This window comes from Marmota monax, unplaced genomic scaffold (assembly GCF_021218885.2).
Source record: "Marmota monax isolate L192 unplaced genomic scaffold, Marmota_monax_Labrador192_F-V1.1 WCK01_AAM20220418_F8-fsc00045, whole genome shotgun sequence".
Taxonomy (NCBI): Eukaryota; Metazoa; Chordata; class Mammalia; order Rodentia; family Sciuridae; genus Marmota; species Marmota monax.
Window position 1 is genome coordinate 12,348,131 of NW_026692132.1, and position 12,595 is coordinate 12,360,725.

Sequence of the window (12,595 nt, forward strand, 5' to 3'; positions counted from 1 at the left end):
GATGGAGTTAGAGAATATAATGCTAAGAAAGTAAGTCAATCCCCAAAACCAAAGGCCAAATGTTTTCTTTGATATGAGGATGTTGACTCATAATGATGATGGGTGGGGGAGGTAGTATGGGAGGAATGGAGGAACTTTAGATAGGACAAAGGGGAGGGAGAGAAAGGGAAGGGGCATGGGGGTAGGAAAGAGGGTGGAATGAGTTAGACATCATTATAGGTATGAAAAAACAAATGGTGTGAAAATAATTTGTGTATAACCAGTACCTTGAAAAATCCTGCTCTACATGTGAACTATGAATTGAACAGCATTCTGCCATCATATGTTACATATTAGAACAATAATTTAAAAAAGAAAAAACTCAAAAATTATGAATTATAATTTATATATAATTAAATTATAAATTAATTATTTGCATGATTTTAATTTACTAAGACCAATCTAGTCATACACACACTAAATGAAAGATTCTACCTATGGTTCTCTGGTTTGTGTGCAACTGCATAAAACAAACACAAATATCCACAGCTTACTTTTAAAGTCAGGCTGCCTAGACCCAATTTTCTTTTGGTGATGCACACAGAGAAATGGCCAAATAAACATTTTAAGGAAGCTTAGGCTAAGCAAACTTCTTATATTTTTCAGATCAACCTTTTGAAAATGCAAATATGATCATCCACTTCTCTAATCAATGTTCTGCAATGACTTTTCAATGCCTTTAGGTTAAGATAGCCTTTTTCTACCTGCCATCCCCTTTACATGCCATTTTCCCCTTGGCTGTCCCCTTTCCAGCTCAAGGGCTGCACTCATCCCTTCCCTAGATCTGGAATGACTTCTTTCCTTCCCCTTCACCTACCACCTCTCTATGGCTGCTTTAAACATCACTTTCTCAGAGGCCCTCCCTCAATTTCTCACTCACCCAACCTGGATGTGTCTTCAATGTGTTCGCAATACAATATAATTTGCTTCTGTAGCATTCAACACAACTGTGATTTGGTTGCTTAATGTTAGTCTCCCCAAGGAAAATACACATTACCCAAGTTACAGATAGTGTCTTAGTACTGGCTGGCATTGGAGTACTTATTCGAAGAATGAATTTTCAGACAAAACATGCAAGCACAGGTAGGTTCAAAAGAGTGGCAAGAGAAAGCTGCAAAGCAGGTTTCTGACTCTAATCCCTATGTCTTTTGTTTTAGCATATTGCTCTTCTAAAAGAACAAAAAACTATACTCTGATTACTTTTCAGTAAGTCTCAGCCACCATACTGCTCCAGGCTTTACACAGTCAAGTCTGGATGGGTCAGCCGCTCAACTTTTCCCCACATCTATACATATCCAAGAAAGCAGTAGGAATATGGATCTGGGGGTAACCAATCAATTTGAGTAGGTGAGTTCATAAAATATCAGAATTTGAAAATAATGAGGGTCGACTGTATGTGACTACATCCAAGTTATAGTGGGCCACCATATTTATTTCACTCTGTAACCTTCTGTGTTGAGATTGTAAAATCACTAACCATAGATGAAAGTTCTTGAACTCCTTTTGTACTCATTCTAAAATAATAAGCCTTTTATTAAAGTTATTTTATCCTAAAAGAAGGATGCTGTTACCATCTTATCCATGAAGGAAAAAGCTTTGCTACCTTTTACCATCAAGTCCCAGGAAGAAACATAACAGGAAAACAGGGGTTTGGAACATAACAGGGAGTCAAAAAGCACTGAACAGATGAAAAAGCAGCAAAAAAATATTTAATTCCAGTTTGAAATTGATTTTAATATTTACAAATACTAGAAGGTTCACAAATGTTTCAAATGTATGTGTGAAAATTATGTATGTGTACATGTATGTTTGGGTGTGTGCATAAACGTATAAACTATTTCTCAAACTTCAGTCCATTATAATACTAAAAGGAATCATACTAGGCATATCTAAATGAGTACATATTTCACTTTACTCTTCAATATGACTGTAAAATTCTATTTATGTACCTTGAAGTGATCTCTTCCTAGGAAGTTAAGGAGGTTTTGCAGGGAGGCTAGTCAATCAACAAATATTAAGCTTTGGCTACAAATAAAGCTGTAAAGCAGTATGCAGGATTAGAAATGTGAGTAAAATTTACTTTTTGACTCAATCAGCACATAATTTGCTGGAGGAGATAGCCTGAGCACTCTGTGGAAACAGCCTGAGCTACTTTAAAAAAAAAAAAAAAAAATCACAAAAGAAGTTTCAGGCAACAAATGTATACCAATAAGTGAAAAGACAATTTTTGTTCAGGCTTCTAAAATGACAAGTTTTCATATTATTGTTTTTCATCAAAGCCTGAAATTTTAAAAACCAATTCATTTAACATTTAATTAAATCATCTCTTTAGAATACTAGATGATATGATAAAAACATCCTTCTCAAGTATCATATGAAGAAAGGAGTGCCACCTAAAATGTGCAACCTTTCCAGCTGTTTCAGTTCGTATGTGTGGGTGCAAAAATAAGGGTGGTTAAAAAATAAAGTGGATAACAGTAATTCTATTGTCCAACAGAGACCTATTAAAAGTAAAATATGCTTCCTCTGTCAAGTTCAAAAGAAAATGTTATTTATGTAAACAACTTAGGCATTTGGAAATGTTTCACTTTAATAGAGGGCTTCCTGATTTATATAGCCACATTTAACTGGGGAATAAGAGGAGGGTTTGCATGAACTGATGAATTTTCTTTCAATTCCGCATGAGTAGCTACTTTGTTTCCTTGAATTAACAAAATAGCACAAATCTCTTCAATTGTTGTTGAGAATGGTATTGTTTTTGGTTTACAGATCCCTTTCCAAAAATATGCCTGAAAAGAGTTTCAAGGCCACATAAACCACTCTTTTGTGTCATGATTATCACTTGATAAGTATTAAGAGTAATCTGAATGGATATTTATAGCTTGTAACCAAATTCTGAAGAAAGTCTTAACAGAAGCATTTTTCAATAAGTTAGCAGTTTAATTTTATTAGCTTCAGTTGAAGAAGGAACTAGGTTTTTATTTAAATAGAAATGAGTTCTTTTAAACTAAAATTATTAACAATCTTTTAAATGCATATTCTGGATATATAATATACCAGTTATTTTTAATCTAAAACACAAGTTAATATTTCTTAAGATATTTCTACACTACATCAGAATTCCTCCAAAAGATGCAAACTATTGGTTACACCTCCCACCCTGGGTTATAGTCTATTTATCATTTGGAAAACAGGATCAAATATTTTTCCAGACACCTAACAGATGCATTCTCAAAGTGAGTACATTTATTTGGCTGAATGTTTATGCATTTGTGCCTTTTCCCCACACATATGTTCATATATTTCCATACAAAATTTATCTTTTAAAATGCAGCATGCTCTTGACTCTTAATGACTACTGAAGGAATGAATGACTATTAAGTTGTTGCTATGTCTGCATATTTGCATTCAAAACAGAGTAAACACAAGAACAGGAATATAGGAGTTAGGTCAGAAATAGCTGGTGATTATCATAAAATGTATTTTGATACAAATTGCCTAATCCATTGCCTCATTTCTCAGCTGAGTTTAGAACTGTAACCTCAGTTGACAAGTGGTAGTGTGTTGCCTGTCACTACCACAAGAATGTTCTGTTTAGGTGTGTCTAAAGGAATGAGGTCCCCACCTAAAATATTTACTAGCAAACTGACTCTCCTTCTTGGTAAATGTTTAATCTCTTGAGTGCAAAGCTCATACTGTCCAAGACTTTTCTAAGAGTTGCCCTAACTATCACACAACATCACTGACCAAGCTGTTTATGCACAAAGGCAAATGGACTTTCCAATGGTTTCCAAGATTACACAGAATGAATAAACTTTGCCTCATATTAATGACTAACATTTTAATTGGCAGGAGTTCAGCTTGACTAACAATATCTGATTTTTTAAAAAAATCTAGACTTGGTCTTATAGTGATTTCAAACTATAGGCTATAAATATAAGAACGACCCAGAATAAGTTGCATGTTCTGCCTCTGGTATAGGTATAAATTCCAAAGAAATACACTAAGATGTGAAGCTTTCACAGTAATATCTTTGAACTTTGAGATGTTTGAACTGAACCCCTGTAAACAGTGTTTTCAATAGAATAGAATTTCATTTTCTGTATAGGTAGCCTTTTGTTTCCTACTAGTAAGATTTAAGGCTATGCACATGATTCATGTTGGAACATTATCAATTCCCATGCATGCATCTGTATCAGCACTGATGAAATAGGTACTGAGTTTTCACACTGGCATGCATGTTACTGTGTAATTACAGTTTAATAATGGGACATTTTATATCTAATATATCCCTATAAATATATTATTTGAGTAGGATTGAAGCTTATACCAGTTTTTCATCACCCCTCTCCCCTCTACCACCAATTTCCAAACCCCAAGTATTTAGCACTGTATTCCTAACTCAAGGTCTTTTCTCAGTTCAAAAATCCAAAGCAGTATAAAAATGGGGAGTGAGAGCAGCTGTGGGAAGTTGGATGTACTCAGCAGGCTGCTTCCCCCTCATCCTGAGCTGCAGTGGGAAGATGAAAAGGAGCCAGTAAACCCTCACCTGTAGCTAATTTATACTTAAAGAAGAGAAAAGCAATGGCCTCTTGATGCTCTCAGATGGAAAAGAGAGTGCTAAAAACAGAGACAGGATGCCTCCCTGCTTGGCTCTTCAGCCCTGGAAAAAGAGACCTGCTCTGAGGGCCACAGGAATTCCCCACTGGGTCCTGGACAACTAGTCCCATTTTGCTTCCTTCCTAGCCAGCAATGTATCACTGGCACAAAAATAAAATAAAATAAAAAGCAAAAGAAAAAAAAAAAAACCCAGCAAGCACAAGGCCAAAAGAATATGGTCTAAAAGGCAAGGAAGATTGACAGTTCAGAAACAGTTCTACAAATCTAACAAACTCCCAGAACAGCTTCCACCAATGAGAGAATTATGCTAATAGAATAATACCACCTACTTTTTGTTATTTCACTCAAAATCTATATTTCATCCCCTTCTACTGCAAGTACACTGAAAGCAGTCATCTTACTAGTCATATTACTAGCCCTCTAGTTCTCCCACTGCCCTTCCTATTCCCACCACCATATCCATCAGCAGACTGACTTCACAAGTCATTTTGCACTCACATGGCTTACTTGGATGAGCTTTTTTGTAAGTCATCAAGTTTTGCACTTATGTCATCTGTAAGTCTCAAGACTACTCTGGCTGAGAGTTTTAGATATTACTCAATGCTAACAGGCACAGCTGTCTTACTTCATTCCTCTTTCATTAAATCAGAGGAATAAAGAAACAGCTGAAACTGGGGCTTCAACAAGCTACAGTAAAGTTAGCTGAAACTCTGTACCTTCTCATGCAAAACTGAAGCTGATTACGGTACACTGGAGTAATCCTCGCACTTCATCCACACCAGCCTCACATTTTAGTGATACATTTCTCCCAGCTCATGGTTCTTGGACAACAGGCTGGGATAACCTCGTAATTCCCCCATGTTGGGAATGATTATTTGGAGTCTTCTATTATTTTATTATTATAGAATTTTTTAAAAACTGTATACAATGTATTTAGAGGCTCCGTTTAAGAATAAGAATGCTGGATGGTTAGGTTATAGGAACATATCTGTATTTTCACATTAGTCGTTCCAAAAATAATTTTTGTTTATAAATCACTTTGTTTGTAGCCAAGGGTGGAGTTCAGTCTATGTTAATGTGCCAGGCATGCATAAGGCCCCAGTTCCCCAGCACTGCAAAAGTTAATTAATTAACTAATTAAATTACTTAGCTCTGAGTTAGGTTTTCCTAACAAAGTTTTGGTATTTAAAATCAGCTTCAAGTACACAGTATTTAAATAAGCCCCCTGATCTAAAATTAGTAAAGAATTTTACTCCTGTATATTATTCATCATCTAATCTCCAAACTATCTTCTAACTTCTTGAGGCCCTTAAATATTAGAAATTAATTTAATATTAATTGCCTATAGGAAGCTTTCTGATCCATCCAGACCTTTCAAAACTAACCTGCAACAGTTGCACAACAACTGTTCATTTAGCCAAAGTGGAAAGAATCAAATAGACCACCGCAAGATCACTGCAACCCAGGAAAATCACCTGACATCTGCCTAGAATACTAAAGAGAAGAGTGACTAAAAACCCAACCTCTGCAATGGCCACAGACATGTGTGATTTCAAGAGAGATTTTAAATAAGATGCTTGAAAGAAATTAAAAGAATATGCATAAAGATATATATTGTCCTCTTAACAATAACAGGTAGGAGATCAACCAGAAGCAATCTGGATGTACTCCAGAGATTATTTCATAAATTCTTGTGTATGAACCTGATGAAATACAGTCAGGAAATACCATTAAAAATAATATCTGTGAAAACCCAAAAGTATTCGCTATAATCTTCTTTCCAAAGGAAAAAAACACATAATTTTATGTCTTATTCTATTAAGACAAATATGCATATAATGTGGAAAAAATTAAAGTTTGTACAGAAAATTACATCACTTATTCAACAAAGCAACTTAAGTTCTATGATGAGTAAAGCCTTAGGTTAACTGCTAAAATTTAAACGGCTTAAAAAAGAAATAGATCTGGCCTCAAACATCATGGACTTTAGTTTTGCAACTAAAAAAAAAAAATTATTGTTATATGAGTCTTGCATTTTTTAAAAATAATAATGGCAGTGTATTATTCTCTTATCAATATATCAAGGCTTTTATCCATCTATGTTGGGGACTAGATAATTATGACACAAATATCAAAAAACGATAATCAAGGATTGGGTTTGTAGTTCAGTGGCAGAGCTAATGCTTAGCATATACCAGGCCCTGAGTTAGATCCCCAGCAGAGACAGAGATGGACATGCAAAATGTCACTGTTGCTCCAAATGTTGATGGTGCATGACCACTAACACTGGTCTTCCCCAAGCATCCTGTGAAGACAAAATAGTCATTCAGCTTAAGGGTCATGTGGCAGGGCTCTCCCCCTTTCCTGGAGACTCCCTACCAGGTAAGTCTGGGCCACTTTTAATTCCAGACTGAGGTAGAAGTAGCCACCCATGATCCCAGAGATCAGCCACCTCTACAGACCTTCAGAATAACTCACAGTCACAGAGGAATGAGCAGATAAAGTCATCACTGGCAGAAAGACCACCAACTTGTACTTAATCATGTACATCTGATGTAAATTCCACATGTAGAAACTGCTTGTCCAAGGACTGTGCACCCTGCCAAGTGATTTTTTCCAGGAGAATTCTTGGGAATATAAGCAAGCTAATGCCTTGGGATGAAGGTGAAACTCGTGCAGCTCATCTTCTCCTGACAACCCTTCTTTTGTAGGACTTTTGTACTTCTTTCTTTTCATAGAAAATTTTGGACTTGCTACCAAGATTTTTAAAACTAATAAAACACATTGTTTGGAAACAAGACATAACTGGTAAAAGTATAGGAAAAAAAAAATAAAGGTCATAGAAAGGAGAGGAATCTGATTGTGGGGAGGTCTGGAGGGTGTGCTATTCAAGTATGATCCAGGCACCAGCAGCACTGACATCACCTAAAAGTCTATTAGCAATACAGAACTGTGGGGATACAGCTGAAAAGCAGAGTGCTTCCCTAGCATGCCTGAGGCTCAGGTTTAATCCCCAGTACTGCAAAACAAACAAACAAAAAAAGAAATACAGACACCTTCCACCCAGTGTTTATTGAATCGAATCTGCATTTAATAATCAACAAGTACATGAAAAATGCTCACCATCTCTAGCAGTCAGAGAAATGCAAATCAAAACCACCCTAAGATACCATCTCACTCCAGTAAGATTGGCAGCCATTAGGAAGTCAAACAACAACAAGTGCTGGCGAGGATGTGGGGAAAAGGGTACTCTTGTACATTGCTGGTGGGACTGCAAACTGGTGCGGCCAATTTGGAAAGCAGTATGGAGATTCCTGGGAAAGCTGGGAATGGAACCACCATTTGACCCAGCTATTGCCCTTCTCGGACTATTCCCTGAAGACCTTAAAAGAGCGTACTACAGGGATACTGCCACATCGATATTCATAGCAGCACAATTCACAATTGCTAGACTGTGGAACCAACCCAGATGCCCTTCAATAGATGAATGGATAAAAAAAAAATGTGGCATTTATACACCATGGAGTATTACGCAGCACTAAAAAATGACAAAATCATGGAATTTGCAGGGAAATGGATGGCACTAGAGCAGATTATGCTTAGTGAACCTAACCAATCCCTAAAAAACAAATACCAAATGTCTTCTTTGATATAATGAGAGCAACTAAGAACAGAGCAGGGAGGAAGAGCAGGAAGAAAAGATTAACATTAAACAGATACATGAGGTGGGAGGGAAAGGGAGAGAAAAGGGAAATTGCATGGTAATGGAGGGAGACCCTCATTGTTATACAAAATTACATATAAGAGGTTGTGAGGGGAATGGGAAAATAAACAAGGAGAGAAATGAATTACAGTAGATGGGGTAGAGAGAGAAGATGGGAGGGGAGGGGAGGGGGGATAGTAGAGGATAGGAAAGGTAGCAGAATACAACAGTTACTAATAGGGCATTATGTAAAAATGTGGATGTGTAACCGATGTGATTCTGCAATCTGTATTTGGGGTAAAATTGGGAGTTCATAACCAACTTAAATCTAATGTATGAAATATGATATGTCAAGAGCTTTGTAATGTTTTGAACCACCAATAAAAAAAATAAAAATAAAAAAAATAATAATAAGCTCTCCAGGTGTTCCATGTACACGTTAAAGTGTGAAAATAACTGTTCTAAGTACTTGTAATTTGTATTTTTATACTTGGAAAGTGGGCACACTTGGTATTATTCTCTAAAATCTCCACATATATTTGGGACATTCTTTTAATTATGAACCACATCTCTAATCCAGCCTATAAGAGGATCTCACATGCACAAACTGGTAAGTAGCAATCTTTAAAAGATGGGCAAAGAATGCTACATGAACCTGATCTTCAAACAACAAAAACTCAGATATAGATAAAAGTTTCAAGATCACATAACTGAACCTCTGCTTTTACAGGAAATGAATCTGTGAGATTCAAAAGGAGTATGCCTTCTCTAGGGTAGGATTGCTAAATGACTGTGGCAAAATCAGACTAGGGCTCAAGTCTCCTAATCTGCAGTTATGTTCTGTGTCCAGCCAGAAACCAGTTTAATACATCATCACTAATTAAACATGATTTGTTTTCTTTACAAACAAATGCTCAAGTTAAAAAGGAAATCCGTATTAAGAAAAAAAAAAAAGTGAGATAACTCTTAAAACCTGTACCAAGCATATTTAATAGTAGATGCCCAATACATGTTTGGTTGAATTAATGACTTACTTTGAGGCAAAGACAAACATTGTTATCCAGATTTTCTCAAGAGGGTTGACCTAGGCTATAAGCTGATAAAGTAATTTCCTTGTGGGAAAAAACAGTCTTTAAATTGAAAAACAATTTATAATATTTTTCCACAACCCCCCCTGCTCAAAATCACCCTTAGAGTTTTATAGATGTTTATCATTTAGGTGTGTGGATTCGTTGGAGCTCAATGAAATAAATAAGACTTTTAAAATCATAACTTAGGATACTGAGGAATGGTAGTACTCACCAATACTAATTTCATCATCTGTTTCAGCATCACCAATACATTCAAACTGGAAGTCTTGTAGTGACTGGGAAAATTTCTGTACTGCCATAGACAGATCTGCAATTAAAATACATGAAAAAAGGTGATAAGGTGAGGAACTATGGAATACTGAAGAGTTTCCACATGTACTATCATGTAACTTTGATCCTAGTATCATATCAACCAAGGCTTTTAAAATACCAGTTTGGTGCCAGGTACAGTGATGTATGCCTATAATCCCAGCAACGTGGGATACTGAGGCAGAAGGATCACAAGTTCAAATCCAGCCTAAGCAACTTAGTGAGATTCTCAGCAACTTAGTAAGCGGCTGTCTCAAAATAAAAAAGACTAAGGATAGTAAAGCACCCTAAGGTCAATCCCTACTATGGGGAAAAAAAAAAAAAAACAGTTAAATTAACTAATCTAATTAAAAACCAGTTTGGCAAAATTAAGCTAAATTAAAGACACAACTAAACAAACATTTTAGAAACTTGATCTACCCATCTCAAAGAGGATTTGCCTCTTTAAAAAGAGTTTTGGTGCCAGAAGTATATTTTATGGAAGCCAATTTATCAAATCAAGGAATTAGCCATCATTATAAATGGACTATTTATGAAAAAAAAAAAAAAGAAGGAATGTAACTGAGGTTGCCAGTGGGCAAAAAAAGCCAAATGTTGATTAGAAAGAATCACTAATGATATGCTGTACAGACTGTGGGGAAGGTAGGAAATATGTTTTTAACCAATAAACTACTAGCTAAATCTAGAAGGTGAAAGGTGCCCAGAAAGTTTATTTACAAATACCTTTGTGATTTACAGAGACTCAAGCTAAACACACTCTCCTGACTCTCCAACAAGACGCAGAGTCTACCACAACTCACAAAAAGAACTCTTTATTCCTAGGCAGAAAAAAAGAAAAGCCCAGAAAAGTAAGACATAATCCGTGAAAGGCCAACAGCCTAGGATGTACCCCAGTGGGGTGATTCAGAATGCACAGCCCAGTCTGGAGCCAGGCTGCCTGTGTTGAAATCCACCACCCCCACATACACTTGCTTGGTCTGTAACTTTGGCAAATTAGTTTATTCCTGTAGGCCTTTGTTCCATTCTGCACAAAAACAGAATAACAATGGCATAACCAACTCATAGGACAGTTTTCAGGATTAAATGAAATAATCATTGCAAAGGATTTAGAACAAAGGATTGCCTGGCACTTAATAAGCAATATTTAAATTTGTTAAGAAAATTAAAAATAACAAACATCCTGTGCGACGGAGAAACTTTAAGGGTCACGTTTCTCAGAACTATTCAGACATTTTATGCTTACCCTGTCAAAGATGTCTACACCAGTAATAAAATGTATTTTTTCTGGAATTCACTCTATACTTCACTTAACAGCTGCCTTCTTGCATGAGTTCAAGTCCAATACCTGAACCCTTGTATTTAACACAGGCAATAGGAACTGATAAAGGCACTTTCCTTGATCAGTTTTGGTCACACTTATCTGAGCTCTCTTCCAGTAGGCCTCCACCAAGGTTTCCATCCTTATTGGGTCTACATAGCCCACTGCAAGAGTCCTGCTAAGTTAGTTTATAGAGAATCCCCTACTTTCAACATCTGCTCTAATTCCTCAGCCCCCATCTTTGATGTATAATCCTTTGCCAAGACTTGATTCAGCTAGAACCACCCTTACCCTTGATGTCTCTTCTAGGTCATTTTTTATCTACAAACTTCCCCCACACACACACCTGCTCTAACAGGGCTATAAATCCCCACTTGTTTTTGCTGTATTTGGATTTGAGCCCAATCTCTCTTGTCTATTGTTAAAAGTCTTGACACCTATTGTGATAGTCTTGAATAAAGTTCTTCCTTGACATTCTAACAAGTGCCCGAATAATTTTTTCCTTCACAGAACCCTTGAGGCCCCACGCCTCAGGACTTAATGTGACAGTCCAAGGACCTGAAAGTCGGCACTTAAAGAGTTAATAGGTCTCTGAACAGGAAGATTAACTTTTGCACCACTATGATTCAGGGACCCATCAACATGCTCTCCAAGGGCAACTGTGAAGACCAAAGGCCCTCAAGCTACAGAGGCTGGTTGGTTTTATTTGTGTTTGTGTGTGTGTGTGTGTGTGTGCGTGTGTATGCATGCACGCCTGCTTATGCTTTGTTTTTGCTAATTTGTTTGTTTCAAGCAGGCATTGGGTATACTGGAGAGTTTTGGGGGTTTTTGTTTGTTTTTTGCTTTAAAAAATGTATCAGGCCGTAGAAAGGAAGCTACTGGCAAAGTAATACCTCCTCTTACAAAAGAGGTAAAACTCTGGGATCAGCTATGCATTCTACATGAGAGGTACTTTCAATTCAAGAGAGCAGGTCTGCTTTAGACTTTCAAGAAGAAAGATGAAGAGAGCCTCCTTAGTGAATAATTAGTCAATGAGAAAAACAAGGGCTTTTTCAGAACTAGACTTCACCAATTAGCTGCAAGGCCTTGGACAATCACTCATCCTTCCTGAGGTCATTTTTCTTATCTATACAACAGAGAATGAATACTTACCTTGCAGGCCTGTTAGGAAGACTAAATGAAGTATTTGCTGCTACATACTAGGAAACTCAAAGAATGGCATCAGTCATTATCCTTCAGTCCAGCTCACATAGGCAGCAAAGTTGACTGGCCTTTCAAAGAAAGGCACTGTGCAAAATTGTGCATTTATGTGACACAGTATACTGCTCTAAGGATAGAGAAATCATAATACCCATATCCAATATTATAAGAAGACAAAGAAAGAAAGCTATTCCTAGGAAATTTTAATCCAAGCTATATGTGAATACTCTGAGACTGGGGGAAAGTGCTCCATTTAACATCACTTTATTTTTTAATTTTTTATTTGTTTTAATTAGTTATACATGACAGTAGACT

General features: G+C 36.6%; 1 protein-coding gene across 1 annotated transcript in view; it reads right to left on the reverse strand.

Moving 5' to 3' along the window:
* Arhgap42 (Rho GTPase activating protein 42) overlaps window positions 1-12,595 on the reverse strand; it is a 265,879-nt gene that overhangs the window by 187,923 nt on the left and 65,361 nt on the right. Inside the window, exon 2 of the mRNA XM_046466850.2 lies at window positions 9,665-9,760. Coding sequence (XP_046322806.1) covers window positions 9,665-9,760 — 96 coding nt within the window. The remainder of the gene's footprint in view (window positions 1-9,664; window positions 9,761-12,595) is intronic.